This window comes from Petaurus breviceps, unplaced genomic scaffold (assembly GCF_028583685.1).
Source record: "Petaurus breviceps papuanus isolate PSGF00001 unplaced genomic scaffold, PetGlider_PUasm1.0 175, whole genome shotgun sequence".
Classification (NCBI taxonomy): Eukaryota; Metazoa; Chordata; class Mammalia; order Diprotodontia; family Petauridae; genus Petaurus; species Petaurus breviceps.
In genome coordinates this window covers 63,438,413-63,455,756 of record NW_027185764.1, presented here as the reverse complement: position 1 = coordinate 63,455,756, position 17,344 = coordinate 63,438,413, and the positions used below count along the sequence as shown (strand labels likewise).

At 40.8% G+C, this 17,344-nt stretch overlaps 1 protein-coding gene across 17 annotated transcripts in view; it reads right to left on the bottom strand.

Annotated features, from left to right (window-relative positions):
* Positions 1-10,666: 10,666 nt before the first annotated feature.
* FRMPD1 (FERM and PDZ domain containing 1) overlaps positions 10,667-17,344 on the bottom strand; it is a 251,567-nt gene continuing 244,889 nt past the window's right edge. For all 17 annotated transcript variants that reach the window (XM_069085279.1, XM_069085280.1, XM_069085276.1 and 14 more), the window contains 2 exons: positions 14,145-14,981; positions 10,667-13,276 (listed from right to left, as the gene is read on the bottom strand). In XM_069085279.1, the coding sequence (XP_068941380.1) occupies positions 10,788-13,276; positions 14,145-14,981 (3,326 nt within the window). In that variant the 3' untranslated portion in view covers positions 10,667-10,787. The remainder of the gene's footprint in view (positions 13,277-14,144; positions 14,982-17,344) is intronic.

The following is a 17,344-nucleotide window of genomic DNA, read 5'->3' as shown; positions in this document are numbered from 1 at the left end:
TGTTCCAGGAAGTATGTGATGGTGATGCAGACCTTAATGGGCATTGGAGATTCAACCTTCATCCAACAGGCAAATTACTAGCATTCTTTTCCATTCCCAGCTTGTAATGCTATGGGACAGTGATGAGTGGACACAGAATGCCGTAGAGCCTTGAAATTTGGGAGGTCATGGGTTGGAAAATGGTTGCATTTAGTGTTTGCCACTTGATTTGCTTTATTTCACTTGTTATTCTGCTTAATTAAATATCTATTTTTTGAGTTAATATGTCCTGTAGTTTGGTCTGGTAAAAAAGCTTATGAACTAGAGTTTTGGATAGGTACTGAAATAAAGGGTGCCTTGAGCCTGGGGATAGTTTTAATGAGTCAGAGTGGAGGGTGGGGGTCTGAGTTACATTTGGAAGGTCATTGATAAGGGTGAGGGATATTCAGGAGAGGGTAAACAGGGAAGTGAAGTTCTTTAGATCAGAGGTGCTGGAAACATGACCTGTGAAGCTGCATGTGGCCCATAAGACTCCTGAGAGCAGCCTGAACCAGATTAAAATATAATTGGGAAATGCCTAAGCAAGTTGTGGTATGTGATTGTGATGGAACACTACTGTGCTGTGAGAAATGATGAGCAGGCTGATTTTAGAAAAACATGCAAAGACTTGCATGAAATAATGGAGAGTGAAATGAGCAAAATCACAAGAACGTTGTGTACAGTAACAGCAATATTGTTCAAAGAGTAACTGTGCATGACTAAGCTATTCTGAGTATTACAAATATTCAAATCAAGTATAAAGGACCTATGAAGGAAGATGTTATCCACCTCTAGAGAATGAACTAATAAATAGAAGTATGTATAGTATGGTTTTAAATATACACGCACACACACATATACATCTGTGTCATATGATGGTCTTCTTTAGTGTGGGATGGGGGGAGAGGGAGAGAAACAGTTCAAAACTTAAAACACAACAATAAATTAAAAAAATTAAATTTTACAAAGTTTCAGGATAAAAAATAAACCCGTATAAATCAGCATTTCTATATATTACCAGCAAAGTCCAGCTGCAAGAGAAAGAAAAATTAAATTTAAAATAACTGTAGACAATATAAAATACTTGGGACTCTACCTGCCAAGACAAACTCAGAAACTATATGAACACAACTATAAAACATTTTCACCCAAATAAAATCAGATCAAAATAATTGTAAAAATATTAATTGGAGGCGACTAGGTGGCTCAGTGAATAGAGCACTGGCTCTAGTCAGGAGGACCGGAGTTCAAATTTGGCCTCAGATACTTAACACTTACTAGCTGTGTGACCTTGAACAAGTCACCTAACCCCAATTGCCCTGTCCTCCCCCCTCCAAAAGAAAAAAGAAAAAAAATAATTAAATGGCCAAGCCAGTATAATAAATAAAACTGACAATTCTACATAAATTAATCTATTTGTTCAGTGCCATAGCAGTCAAATTATCCAAAAATTATTTTATAGAACCAGAAAAATAATAACAAAATTCATCTGGAAGACCAAAACCTCAAAGATATCAAGGGAATCAATGAAGAAAAAATACAATAGAGGTCTAGGGGGAAAAAAATCTCTAGAAAGAAGACCTGGCCATAGCAGATCTCACACTGTATTATTTGCCCTGTGGTAAAAAAGATTATGAACTGGAGTTTTGGCTAGGTACTGAAACAAAGTGTGCCTTGAACCTGGGGATAATTAGGGGGTAATTAGCAAAACAATCTGGTACTGGCTAAGAAATAGAGTGATAGATCAGTAGAACAGATTGGGTAAAAACTATATTATAGGGGTGGCCAGGTGGCACAGTGAGTAAAGTGCTAGCCCCAGAGTCAGGAGGACCTGAGTTCGGTTTCGGCCTCAGACACTTAACACCCACACACACACACACACACAAAAGCTAGCCGTGTAACCTTGGGCAAGTTACTTAACCCCAATTGCCCTCCAAAAGGCAAAAACAAAAAACAAAAAACCAAACTATATTAATAATAAATGACCATAGTAATCTAGTGTATGATAAACCCAAAGATGCGAGCTTTTGGAAGAAAAATTAATTATTTGACAAAAACTGCTAGGAAAACTGGAAAACACTATGGCAGAAACTATTTATAGACTAGGGGTGGGGAACCTTCGGTCTCGAGGCCACATGTGGCCCTGTAGATCCTCAAGTGATGCCTTTGACTGAATCCAAACTTCTCAGACCAAATCCTTTTGTTAAGGACCATATACCAAGATATGGTCAAAATGGGTACATGATTTACACAAAAAGGGTGATATCATAAGCAAATTAAAAGAGCATGGAATAGTTTATCTGTCAGATTTATGGATAAGGGAAGAATTTAGGACTGAAGAAGATAGAGAGAGCATTACAAAATGTAAAATAGATAATTTTGATTATATAAAATTAAAAAACTTTTGCACAAACAAAACCAATCCAACCAAAATTATGAGGAAAGCAGAAAACTGAGGTGAAATTTTTGCAGTGAGTATCTCTGATAAAGGTTTCATTTCTCAAATATATAGAGAACTGGGTCAAATTTATAACAATATAGGTCATTCCCAATCAAAACTATCTATAGTCATATAAATGTTCTAAATCACTATTGATTAGAGAAATGCAAATTAAAACAACTGTGGAGTACCACCTCAGATTAGCTAATATGATGAAAAAGGAAAATGTTGGATGTTGAAGGAGATGTGGGAAAACTGGGACACTAATGCACTGTTGGTGGAGTTGTAAACTAATCCAACCATTCTGGACCCAACCAATTGGGACTATGCCCAAAGGGCTATAAAACTGTGCCTACCCTTTGATCAAGTAATATCACTGCTAGGTCTGTATCCCAAAGACATCCAAAAAAAGGAAAAGGACCTATTTGTACAAAAATATTTGTAGCAGCTCTTTTTGTGGTGACTATGAATTGGAAATCAAAGGGATGTCCATTAATAGAGAGGATGTCTAAATAAGCTGTGGTATATGCTTGTGATGGAATATTATAGTGCTATAAGAAATGACAAGCAGGATGATTTCAGAAAAGCCTGGAAAGACTTACATGAACAAGTGGAGTGAGCAGAACCAGGAGAATGTTGTACACAATAACAGCAATGTTGTATTATGGTCACCTGTGAATGACTTAGCTATTCTCAGCAATACAGTGATCCAAGACAATCCCAAAGGACTAATGATGAAGCATACATATTATCCACCTTCAGAGAAAGAACTGATATTAAATGAATATAGACTGAAGCATGTTATTTTTCATTTTCTTTCATTTTGTCTTTTATTTAAGTCTTCTTGTACAAAACGACTAATGCGGAAATGTTTTACATAATTGCACATTTGTAACCTTTATCTGATTGCTTACCATCTCAGGGAGGACAGAGGAGAGGTAGAGAGGGATAGAATTTGGAACTCAAAACTTTAAATAAAAATGTTAAAAACTGAAAAAATGTAAAAAAAATACATAATTGAGAAATATCTGACAAAATAAAAAAAATACAGTAAAACAGATAATCTTACATTTGAAAACTAAGCCAATATGTGGCCCACAGGTATCCTTTTGTATTGTAGAGTAGCCTCATTTCTATTTAAGTTTGACTCTACTGCTCTAGATTATATCATATGAGCATCATATAGGAAGGGGGATGTTTACAGTGGATAAAGTGGATAAAGCTCTGAAGTCAGGAAAACTCATCTTTCTGAGTTCAAATGTGGCCTCAGACACTTATTGAGCTGAGTGACCTTGGGTAAGTCACTTAACCCAGCTTTCCTCAGTTTCCTCATCTGTAAAATGAACTGGAGAAGGAAATGGGCAAACCAGTTTAGTATCTTTGCCAAGAAAACCCCAAATGGGGTCACAAAGAGTCAGACACGACTGAAAACTGCTGAACAACAAAGATCGTTATCTTCAGGTCTTTGAAATGCTGTCATGTGGAAGAGAGATTAGCTTTGTTCTGCTGGGCCCCAGAGGGACAAATTAGAGGAATGGGCAGAATTTGCAGAGAGGCAAATTTCAACTCAATGTCAGGAAAAACTTCCTAACATCTAACTGTTCAGGGGCCTGGTTTGCCTTGGGAGATAGTGGATTTCCTCTCACTGGAGGTCTCTGAGATGGTGAGACAACTATGGCTTTAGGTATGTTATTTGCAAATTAAAGAAATGATTATTAAACATGTAGGTACCAGTAATCAAAAAGAGCCAGCCTGCTGTTAACAAATGCAAATCATGCCAGACTAGCCTCATTCCTTGCTTTTTTTTTTTTTTGGACAGGGTTAATAGCTGGGCAGATCAGGGCAATTCTATGGATACGGTTTACTTAAGATTTTGGCAAAGCATTCAGCACAGCTTGTGTGCATCAGAAGCATTTGGTGCACATCTTCAAGATGTCTTGCGTGAAGACCAGATCTTGTTGAATGAGTACTGATGGCCTCTGCGGTCCCTTCCAATTCTCAGATTCTTTAAGATTTCCAACAAGAATCTTTGAGATTGAGCCTATGAGAAAGTAAGGGTGGCACATTTGTACTCACATTGGGATCTGAACCCAGATCTTCTGGTTCCACAGCCAGCTCTCTATCCACTACATTGCAGTGAATATTTTGCATTGTTTAATTTTATCCCTCTTAGTCTTCTTTTGGAGGTAGTACCATGTTTCCCTGATAATAAGACTTATCCCAAAAATAAGCCCTCCTCTTACTGTGTAAGATTCCTCTAAAATAAGCCCGCCCCCGAAAATAAGCCCTATTGAGATTGCTACTGTAGTGAAGGTGATCCCCTGCGCTACACGCTACATTATGGTACCCTCTGTATGCACCGTCCCCCCCGCCCCCGGGTGAAACACACACCGCGCTCCGAGCTGCATCCAATCAGAGCTGCAGCAGTGAGCGCATCATCCTGTTCTTCCCCAGTGATTTGCTTATTGAATAAAGGTACATTTTTTTGTTCACATTTACCTGTTTATTAAAATTGCTGTCAATGTTCATTAAAATAAGCCCTCCCCTGAAAATAAGCCCTCTGGTGTTTTTCTGTCCAAAAAAAAAAATAAGACAGTGTCTTATTATCGGGGAAACACGGTAATTATAGGGCTGGGACTAAGGCAAAAAGGCTTATACCTGCCCAAGGGGAAGTTTTTGCTAGTTGCTGCTTTAATTTAAGCATTTGTCTGCCCTGGTAAAAGCCAGTGTTTTGCTGAGAGATGCCCTGTTGTTGTTTCAAACCAGCAAGTTCTTAAAAACAAGAACCGGGGTCATGACTGAATAGCCACGGGTGATCTCTTAAAAATGGTGGAGAATAGGATATGATTCATAAGACTGGAGATAATTTTCAGAAGGAGAAAGAAGGTAATATCTTAAATTTATAGGTAGGTGAGCTTGACTTTAATTCTTGGTAGAATTCTAGAATGTATTTTTAAGGGGAAAGATGGTTTATGAGGCCTTGAAAAGGGAAGCAGCAGTCACTAAGAGCCTGAATGGCTTCATTCACAATAGGTTGTGCCAGAATGGGGTACGGGGGTGTGGTGTGTTAGGTGGTGCAGTGGATAGAGTGCTGGGCCTGGAATCAGGAAGACTCATCGTCCTGAGTTCAAATTTGACCTCAAACTCTCACTAGCTCTGTGACTCTGGGCAAGTCACTTAACCCTGTTCACCTCGGTTTCCTCATCTGTAAAATGAGCTGGAGAAGGAAATGGCAAGCCACTTATCTTTGCCAAGAAAACCCTAAATGGGCTTATGAAGTCAGACACAACTGAAACAAGTGAATAACAATCATATGCCAGACCAACTTGACATCATTTTTGGATAGCATTACTAGGTCAGTAGAGCAGGCAGGGTAGTGCTATAAATTTATATTTTAGTAAAGCATCTAACGAAGTTGCTCATAACTTCCTCATAGACAAAATAGGGATGAGTCATTTAGCCTACATTTTGTCTGTATCAATCAATGAGTAAGTAGTGTTGTTGTTGGGTATTTTTTTTTTTTTGGTCTTTTAAAAAAATACTTATTTATTTTTAGTTTTTATCATTCACTTCCATAAGATTTTGAGTTCCAAATTTTCTCCTTATCTCTCCCTCCCCCCACCCCAAGATGGCATGCAATCTAATACAGGTTCTACATATATATTCCTATCAAACATATTTTCACATTAGTGATGTTGTAAAGAAGAATTAGAACCAATAGAAGAAACCATGAGAAAGAAGAAACAAAAAAGAGAGCAAATCGTATGCTTCAATCTGTATTTAGACTCCATAGTTCTTTGTCTGGATGTAAATAGCATTTTACATCATGAATCATGTGGAATTGTCTTAGATCCTTGCGCTGCTGAGCTAAGTCTATCAAAGTTAGTCATTGCATAATATTGCTGTTACTGTGTTAAAATGTTCTCCTGGTTCTGCTCACTTAACTCTGCATCACTTCATGTAAGTCTTTCCAGATTTTTCTGAAATCTACCTGCTCATCTTTCTTGTGGAACAATAGTATTCCCTTACATTAACATACCATAACTTGTTCAGCCATTCCCCAATTCTTGGCCACCACAAAAAAAGCTGCTATAAATATTTTTGTATACATAAGTGGTTATTAAGCATGTGTTTTGTATCAGGCTTTATGTCAAGTGCTGGTGGTACAAGAAAAAACAAAAATAGTCCTTGCCTTCAAGGAACTTACATTTTAATGACAATATTGTGAATTAATACTAATAAACAGGGGTGGCCAGGTGGCTCAGTGAGTAAGAGCACCCGCTCCAGGGTTGGGGTGACGTGGGGATCAAATCTGGGCTCCAATACTCAGCACCACACCCAGAAATAACTGGCTGTGTAACCTTGAGCAAGTTACTTAACCCCGATTGCTTTAAAAAAAATACTAATAAACAAAATACTATTAATCACAATTTATATAGCACTTTAAGGTTTACAAAATGCTTTATAAACATTTTATCCTCACAACAACCCTGGGAAGTAGGTACTATTATTATCTTCATTTTATAGATGAGGAAACTGAGGCAGAAGGAAGTTAAATGTCTTGCCAGAGTCATACCACTAGTGAGTTTTTTGGGTTGGGTGTGAACTCAGGTCTTCTTGACTCAAGGTTCAGCAATCTATCCATTGCATTCTCTATTCAGATCTTGTTCCACAGCCAGAAAAAAAAAAATTGATCAATGGATTGATGTCAGTCTGGAAGAAGGTCATTAAGTGGCATTCCACAGGAGTCTTTTTGTGGCCTTGTTCTGTTCAGAATTTCTTATAAACACACAGACAACATGATTATCAAATTTAGAGAGAACACAAAGCTAAGGGATGATATGCCTAATAATTGGGAATCCAAAATATATTGAGAGGTTTGACTAATGGGTAAAATCTAATAAGATAAAATTTCATTTAAACATCATTTGACTACAGGATGAGGGAAACTTGGTTAGGTAATACATCACAAGAATGGAACTGTATAGAAGTTGGGGAGTGTGGCATAATGGACAAAGCATTGGCATTTGAGGTAAAATTTGAAATCCTCATCTTCTGATTTTGATACTCACTAGCTGTGTGAGAAGGGGCAAACTCCTCAACCTGTCAAAACCTCAGTTTCCTTATATGTAAACCTCCCAGTGTCATTGTGGGGAAAACATGTTGTAAGACAAAGTGCTATGGAAATTGAGTTATCATTATGGTAATCAAAAAAGCTAATATAATCACAAGTGACATCACAAGGATCCAGAATCCAGGATGAGGGGAAATGATGATTCTGCCCTTTAGACCACATCTGGAGTCTTGTGTTCAGTACCAGCACTGCATTTTAACAAAGGCATTGCCCAATAAAGGTTCCTACAAAGGATGGGAACTTGAAAGTACACAATGTGAGGACTGGCTGAAGCAGCTGGTAGTATTTAGCCCTGAAAAAGAGGGCATGTAGGCAAGACATCTATCTTCAAGAATTTAAAGATGATCAAAGTACCATTTTCAATTTTTTGGTAGTTTTTTTTCCTTTTGTTCTGTTTCTTATTTCACAGAATGACTAATATGGAAATATGTTTTACATGATTGCATCTTAGGGAAGAAGGAGGGATGGAGAAGAATTTGGAACTCAAAATCTTAGAAAAAATGAAAGTTAAAAAGTATCTTTACACATTATTGGAAAAATAAAATACTATTAAAAAATTTAAAGGGAAGCCAGATTTGACTTGTTTTGCTTGGTTCCAGAAAGTGGAACTGGGACCAGTGGTTAGAAGTTGCAGAGTCAAAATTTCAGATAGATTAATGAAAAAGTATCCTAACAACTCTAAGAATGGAAGGAGCTTCTTGGAAAGACAGTGAATTCCCCATTTCTGGTCATCTCCAAGCGGAGGCTGGATGGCCACTTATAGAGGATGTTGGAGAGTAGATTTCTGATTCAGGTACACCTCGGTTTAGGTACCCTCTGAAATTTGGTGATCACATAGCTAAGTGTGATGTGGACTGGGGCCTTTTGGGATCTCACAAGGGCATACGTACTTAGTCCATTCCATCTACAACCCTCATTCATCTAAGAACAGATAAGAATAAATCAAAGAGATGGCCGCAGCAGGAGGTCCTTGCTGCTATCACTACTACCTCCCCACCTGGAGCCTTTCAGCAATCCTTGCCTCATTCACCACTGGGAGATAAAGAAGAGAAGGCTCCTTTGATTAGCTATTGGCCTTCTGTGGCACACTCAGTTCTGGCTCAGCAGCCAACCAAAAGGCTTTTTCTTCATCATTGGTAAGTGGTCAGGAAACAGTAATAGCATACCTGCACATGCTCTGAAATCCACATGGGCTTACATCAGGCAAAGCCTGCTCACTTGCTCATAAGGACTGAGCTGTCATTGACCCTGTTACACTAAGGACCACCTGTCACCTGAGAGCAGCATGTGTCAGTTGTAGAAAAAGCATGACAGAAGGGGAAAACATAAGCATGTTTATAGCTTCAAGATGTAAAATTATAAATATCACACTCCTTTGTTAGCTTTAACTTCATAAACAATTCGGCTACTTTTACTAAATTATCAGCAGGTAAGGCTGTAAGAGTCAGTGTGGAAGACTGGTATACAGAGAGGCTCAGATAGAGGATGGATAGAGAAAACTAGGGTCATAGCACCAAAGATAGAGCTGGGGGGGGGCGGCCTTAGTGGTTCATAGAGTACAAACTTAGTCACTTTACAGATGAGGACATTGAGACCCAGAGAAGGGTCTTTGCTCAAGGTAATACAGGTAGTAAGTAGCAGAGTTAGGATCTGAACCTCGATTCCTAATCCAGTACTCTTTCTACTTTACCAAAATTGCATCTCATATACACCAGCTCTGTGACCATGGGCAAATTGCTTAGAGTGCCCTAGACTCTGTAAGTTATAGAGGTGGCACTGGTTTGCAATGGTGGAAGGAGTTTCCAAATCAAGCATTCCCTATGCCATTGAAGTCAGGGACCAGACCAAAGAAACAAATAAATCAAAAAGCTGGCTCATTCCTGAATCTATGGAGGCATTTCCCTCACTTGGAGAACCGAATATAGATGAAATCACAAGCCTAGACCAAAAGATTTAAAAGGCTAGGTCCTTCCTTGAGCTCCCTAAAATAATAGTTGGTCCAAGTGAAATCTTTGAAGGTTTCTCTAAGGTCCTTTTCCTTAAGTCCCTTTCAGGGCGAAATCCATTTATCTCTGTGCTTTCTCCCTGCATTCCCATCTATTTTGGGGAGCAAATATGTTATTTTGTAATCTGTGTTGTTTATTGTTATTTCTCTTGGGCAGATTCCTTCAACAGGAGCTGAAGGTGCTGGTGTTTGACAGTAGCAACAAGAAAGTTGATGAAGAATGAGATAATAGTTTGCTGAAAATAAAAGGAAAAATGCTTAAGCACCATGCATACTTTTCAAAAATACCTGTTTTTCTGCTCACAGGCTGTACTAAGGGTGGAAGAATCGTGCTGCAGGCTAAAAGTGCCTCTTGAGTCTTGTGGGTTCATCCTGTGAGCAGGTACAATTTACCTAAATGCTTTCTCCCCCTTTCAGTAGTCAATATATGCTTATAGGTGGGTTTTTTTTGGGGGGAAGAATAATGCAAATAACATGGTACTTAGCTCTAGAGTAAATAAAGGCAGATTGTGCCTTTTAAAAGGAATGGACTTTTAAATGGATTTTTTGTTTTTGCTTTTTGGAGAGGGGAGGGCAGGACAATTGGGGTTAAGTGACTTGCCCAAGGTCACACAGCTAGCACCATGTTAAGTGCCTGAGGCCGGATTTGAACTCAGGTCCTCCTGACTCCTGGGTGGGTGCTCTATTCACTGTGCCACCTAGCCACCCCTTTAATTTTTTTGAAGTAATCATTCTTTACACAAGATCATAATGTTTAGACTAAGCACCTCAGAGGTCACCTAGTCCAACCTTCTTATTTTATAGCTGAAAAGACTGAGAGGCAGAGATGTTAAATGACAAAGTCTGAAATTTCTTTTGCTTTTTTGGGGGAGAGTCTAGTATTCATCTGGAAAATGTCTCCCTCTCCAACTCCATTCCCATATCCTGGCTGCCTCCCTCCAAACATGAAACATACCCCATCATGGAAGGCCAGCCAGACATCTCCCTCTCCCCCCCCTCCATCCTCAACAAACGGGTATGGCCTGTGGTTCTCTTGTGAACCACACCTTATGACACATATGATTCAGACTACTGTTAAACATCAAGGCATTTATTTTGATAACTCTCTAAACAGTAAATGCTTGTGGGTTGTTTCTCAGGGACATTCCCATGTAGGTGGGTCAGGAGTCATTGGACTAATGGGACTATGTTCACAGGGCCATGGATGCCCGGAACTTCTGGGTAAGACAGAATACAGCCGCTGTGAGGGCTGTGCACTGGCGTGCTAATAATTTCACACTTAAATCTCGGTAGCCTCTCTCACAGGTCAGCTTTGCCGCCTGCACAAACTGATAGTAGGCGCAAACAACGTCTTTGAGGTTCACCATGACATCTCTGTGCGACCTCACGCAGCGCCCACAGTTTGTAAACCCGAAACACAAGGCCAGCAGCTGGATGAGGTTTCGGAAAGTCTCTTGCACGGCGCTCTGCATTTCTTCAGGGGACTGGTCGATTTTAATCACATGCTGACAGCTAGACATGAGCTTCTGGGATCCTGTACAGAGACAATTCCTGTTTTCAGAAAAGTACCAGGCACATTTGTCTTGGGGGTGTTTGTTCCCATGTCCCCCAAACTGTTCTAAAATATCCTGTAATTCCACCACATGATCCAGGAGCTGGCAAAAGCCATCTGGGGATTTGCAGAGTCCAGCTTTCAGCTGCTTTACGATTTTGGTGTAATACTCAGACCAGAGGCAGTTACTCCTTAGATGGGGCTCGCTGCTGCAGCAGCTGTTGCTTCTGGTGAGCTCAGGTCTCCAATGCACAAAATACTGGCCTTCTGAGGAAGGGGGAGTCGTGAGTGGGGCTGAGGAGAGGGTCATCTCCAAATCAGAATTCTCATCATCGACCTCAGGGTCTGAGCCACGAAAACAAGTGGCGTAGGCTAACTGACAGCTGCATTGTTCCATCCCGATTTTGGGTAAGATCACATCTTTCATCCCTGCAAAATCCAAAGAACGATCTGATCTGTGATTCGTGGAAATACTAGGATTGTTTTTATGAACAAAACATAGGAGAGGCTTCTTTGAAGAAGGAGGCACGATACTAAGGCTTTCCTTTTCCATTTCTAAGATATCACCACATGTAGAGGGAAAATAGTTGGGACACTTCAGTTTCTTTAGGCTGTAATCTGTTCCCTGCATCACAGCTTCTCCCAGGTGAGATGAAGGTGGGTTCTGTGGGATTTGCCCCTGGGTGAAATCCACAGGTAGGAGAGTGACACTAGGGGGCGCTTTTCCCCTCATTTCATCATCAAGGTGTTTGGGTACAGAACTCCCTTCATGAAATGTTGGCAAACCTGATAGGATGGACAGGTGCCCATTAAAGGCATCGGAGTCTAAGTGCTTCTCTGACAATAATAACTCCTGCTCTTTGGGGAGCCTGGTTTGGCCTAGGCTAACTAGGAGGGATGTTTCTCTGCCTTCTTCTTGCATATGCCATAGTGGTGCCTGATTAGTCTTTGTTCCAAGTGTCTGCCACTTAGAGAGAGGGGCTATTTCACCAGACAGATCATTGATCTCAAAAGACAGCCTCACACTGGCTAAGGACTTTTTACTTGTATCATCGATCAGACCTTCATCCAGATCTTTCCTGGGTTCCTCCTGAAATAAAATATCACTATTCTGGTTGATGTCACAAACAGAAAAACCTGCGTCTTTGCTGCCTCCAAAAGAAGGTTGCATGAATCCTTCCCCTCCTTGGTCTTCAATAGTAGAAAAAGGTACCTCCCCTCCTGAATTTTTAATGCATTCACCATTTCTGGATTGGTCTCCAGAAGAAAACAAAGGCTCTCGGCATTTCTGAATTGATTCCTGTATTGGGTTTTCCAACAAATGCCTGAATCCCATTTCAAATTGTGGTTTTGTACTGACCCCTGGGATTCCTGGGGTTACTTCCTGTTGCTCTGGGCTCACTGTCAAACTGTCTTTGGTTCTTGGAGAGATGTTACAGGAGTTGGAGGGGCAGTTCTGAGTCTCTGCAATTTGGTCTTTGCAAACCCTGACATTTCCATCTTGAAGTTGCAAGGTTTTTTCAGAAGGATCCGACTGGTCATTTCGTTCAAACAAACCTGAAGACAGGTGATGGGGGACACTGCTTGGAGTGCTGTTCATGGTCAAAGGGGCAATGCTAGAATTTTCTTTATTTTCTGGGTCAATCCTGAGGCGAACTGCTGAAATGGAAGAAACAAAAAAATCAATGACTGATTTGGTTTCCATTGTTTCAGGTTCCATTTCCATTAAATTGGAGGAGTGATTTTTACTCTTGGCTTCCTTTGGAGGAGTCAATAGTCCCAGGGCCTTGGTTTCAAGAAGACCGGGTTCTCCTTGCATGTCTTGTAATGATGACACAGTCGGTGAGTGAGAGACAAAGGAAAGGTAGGGCTCCCTTTCGTAATAGCACATATGGTCTACACTTTCCAGGGAATATGAGGGAGCTAAAGGAAAGGTAACCTGAGATGTATAGTCAGTTTGTAAGAAAGACCTTCTTTTTCTCAGAGTCTTGGCATATTTCTTCACCCCCACTCTTCTGCTGTGCTCTCTTTTATGTGGTCTTGGAGTCAGACCTTCCTCTGAGCTCTCTCTTTTTTTAACTTTGGACTCCAGATCACTGCATTCCTCAGTAGGGACCATGCTGTGATCTAGATATAAATACAGAAAGAAAAGTACAAGACAAAGTTATATATTACACAAGATGTACCAGAACAACAATGGTTACAATAAAGCTGTAAGTCTTAGTGTAACGGATAAAATTTGTGATCATTCTCAGTAAGTATGCTTGAATGGCAGTCACATCACCTAACTTGTTAATTAATACCTGATCTCTAGTACATCATTCTGCCTTCCTTAGCTATGTAAAGTCCCAATCCCTTTTTTTTTTGCCTTTTTTGTAGGGCAATTGGGGTTAAGTGACTTGCCCAAGGTCACACGTCTGGTTTTTGTGTTAAGTGTCTGAGGCTGGATTTGAGCTCAGGTACTCCTGACTCCAGGGCCAGTGCTTTATTCACTGTACCACCTAGCTGCCCCAAAGTCCCAAACTCTTTAAAGGATGATTTTTCCCTTCATGTACATCTTTAATTTTAAAAAAAAATTTTGTGTTTTATATTCACATACTATTTTAAACTTTAATTCTTAATTAATTTTATTTTATTATTTAAAATAATTTTATTTAAATTCAATTCATTTAATATAATTTCATTTAATTAATTTTTAGAGTGTGTGTGTGAACATTCTGGAAGAATCTTTAGATCACTTGGGAATATGTGGCATGTGTGTGCGCATGTATATATCTCTATGGGCTCTTGGGGTAGAGGAGAGTTATGGGCAAAGAGATACAGGATCTGGCAGAAATACATCCATAAAGCTCCCAACTTTCTCCACAGAAGGACCCAAGAGCACCTCTAAGCCCTGTGGTACCATTACTACTTAGTAAGTACTTTCCAGGCTCATGGCACCGTTCAAAACTCCTCCAAGATCAACAACGACAGATAAAACCTGCCATGACCTCACCTGAGAGGGAATCTGAGGGTGTCAGCTTATCAGCTGCATCATAAAATTCATCATCAGAACTGGTGTCTTCAAAACTTGGAGAAGGATTTAAAAGAAAGGATTCTACCATGGAGGCTGAAACGGCTTTCCAGCTTTTCCCCTCTTGAACTGGCCGAGCCGAACCATTCCTAGAAGAACTGCTCTCAGAGCTATTGCTGAGGATGCTGGCGGGAGAAACGTTGGAACACAGACTGTAGTAGTCCATGCTGCCGCTATCGTACCACCTGGGGTCCACCGTGGGTGCATTCAGCTCATTCCCTGGGCTGGATCTAAGGTCGCTTGGATGATTGGAGAGCTCGGTCTTCTGGAGCTCGGTGTTGGCTCTCTGGGACAACTCCAGGAGGCAGAGGAAGCCGTTGGTCTCAATCTGGCCTCTTTCCTCCTTGATGCCCAGAGAAGATGGCAGACTGTTTTTATCTAAACTTTCTTTAAAGTTGGATGTGTGGAAATGGAAAAACTCAGGCCTGCTGGAGGAGCAGGCATCTAAGTCATCCTCTTCCAGGGCATCCATCGAGTCACTGGAACCACTGGTCTTGCAGCCCCGGCTCTCGGTATTGGCGGAATCCGAGCCCTCAGAGAGGTTGTCAGTGACGCTGGTAATGCCATTGCAGGTGTTTTTCTCAGTCTCCGTTGGAGTGACACTCTCATCTTTCTGCTCACTGAGCATTTCCTGTTCTTCTTCTTCACAGAGGGGTGTGATGTGGTCAAATTTCACTGGGTGCCTGTCTGAAAGGAACTCCAGGGAAGAGTCAATTTCGGACGATTCCTCTGAGTCGCTGCAGGCTCTGGATTCATAACCTACAAGACAGAGGCACAACAAAGGTTCTTAATCTCATTTGTGTCATGCACCCCTCTGGTAGTCTGGTAAAGCCTGGGGATCCCTTCTCAGAATCATATTTTTAAATAACTGAAGGAAATAATCAATCATGTCACGTAGAGGTTAGTGGAAATAAAGATGTCTTTTTTCCCCATCCAAGTTCACGGATCCCTTGAAAGTCCCCAAGTTACCCTTTAGTAGAGAGTATAGAATGATAGAGGCATTTTATAGTGAGTGCTTTTGAGATTTGCAAAATGTTTTACCTGTATTATTTAATTTAATTCTCACAACAACCCTGGGAAATAAGTCCTATTATTATCTCCATTTTAGAGATGAGGAAAATGAATCTAAGAGAGGTTAAGTGACTTGCCTAGAGCTAATAAGGATCTGTGACAGGATTTGAACTCAAGTCTTCCTGAGTCCCAAGTCCAGTCTTCCGTTCACTGCTCTATCTATTTGGAAGCATCCAACTCAAACCCAGCCTGGGGATTCAAGGGATTCCACGTAGAAGCTCATCTGACCTCCCAAGTATCTTTTCAACTTGCCTTAGCAAGGCCTGAAATTCCAGGAGAAAAAGGCTTTCATTCTACAATAAGAGATAGGGCTTCAGATTAAAATGCTTTTTTGGGGGGGGGGTGGAGGGAAACAGTACATTATTTAAAATTAAAACTAAGGTGTAAATAATCACCATGTGATCTTTTCCCAGAGGACAGTGAGAAAGTCCTCTCTCTGGGGGTGGGGGAACAGAGAGGGAAGAGAAGGAAGGTGAGTACCAAGATGAACTTGTCTACACTACAGTTTGTCTTGGGCCAGATGTAATTTAACAGATGGAAAGTCAGTGTTGGGGGTTAGGAAAACCTGGGCTCCAGTCTCCTCTCTGACACAGGCATCTGGGTGCTGCAGTGGGTAAGAGATGAGATTTGGAGTTAGGAAGAAAGGAGTCTGAATCCTGCCTCAGACTCTTACTGGCTGTGTGACCTCTCTCAGCCTCAGTCTGCTCATCTAAAGAATGGGGAACCTCACAGGGTGGCTGTGAGAATCCCATGAGACAAAACATAAACATAAAGTTCAGACCTTAAAGCGCTATTCAAATGTTGTTTGTTAATTATGATTAGTCATTTTACTGTTGTGAAGTTTAGAACCAATGAGTTGACAATTTGTATTAATAGAGGGAGTTTGCATATTGGGAAATTACCTCCACTGATGAAATCACAGGTTTGGACCCCTCCTCCCAAGATTCTCCCTTTGTCCCTACCCCCAGGCTCCGGCAGTTAAATGGGAACTCGGGAGTGCATTAAGTCTTGCATGACTAACCTCAGCTGTACTGAAAAAGTGAACTCTGTTGTTTTTCTTCCCAGACCCTTTGCTCTTCTCAACTTTCCTACTTTGGTAAAGGGCATCACCATCTTTCCAGTAACCTAAGGGTTGCGAGCCTGGGTCATCCTTGACTGTTCATGCTTGGTTACTCCACATGTGGAAGCAGCTGCTAAATCTTGTCATTTCTATCTCTGCAACATCTCTTGGTGTCCATGACTTCTTTTCATTCATAGGGTCACTTCTCCCATCAGGTAGACAAATCACTCCATCGTCACCTCACCTGGACTCTTGTATAATCACCTTCTGGTGGGTCTCCCTGTTTCAGATCTCCCCATTTCAATGGGTCCTCCACTCAGCTGCTGAGCGATTTTCCTACAGTGTAATTCTGACTGAATCAACCCCCTACTAATTCAACTCCAGTTAGATGCCCATTTATCACCTTTAGGATCAGCTATAAAGTCCTTTGTTTTTCATTTAAAACTTCACAACCTAGCCCTATGCTGTCTTTCCAGCCTTATTAACTCTCCTGCACACACTCTGATCCAGCCAAACTGGCCCTTTTGCTGTTCCTAACACCTTTGCTTCAGCTCTCCTCACCTTCTGGCTGGCCTGTGGCAATGGCCTCCCAATATGTGTCCCTGACTCAAGTCTCTCCTTCCCTACACTTCATCTCCATACACCTGCCAACATTATTTTCCTCAAGTGCAGGTCTGAGCCTGTTACTTCCCTACTTAATGTACTCCAATAGCTCCCCATTGCCTCTAGAATAAATAATAAAAACACTCTATTTGACCTTTAACATCCTTTACCTCCTGGTCTCAACCTACCTTTCCAGCTAAATTAATTACATCTCTTTGTACATGTTAAGGTCTAACCAAACTAGACTTCTTTCTTCCTTACACACAGACCTCCATTTCCTATCTCCACATGTTTGCACTAGAATGCCTATAATTCAGTTGTTTCAGTCAAGTCTGACTCTTTGTGACTCCATTTGGGGTTTTCTTACCAAGAATACTGTTCATTCTAC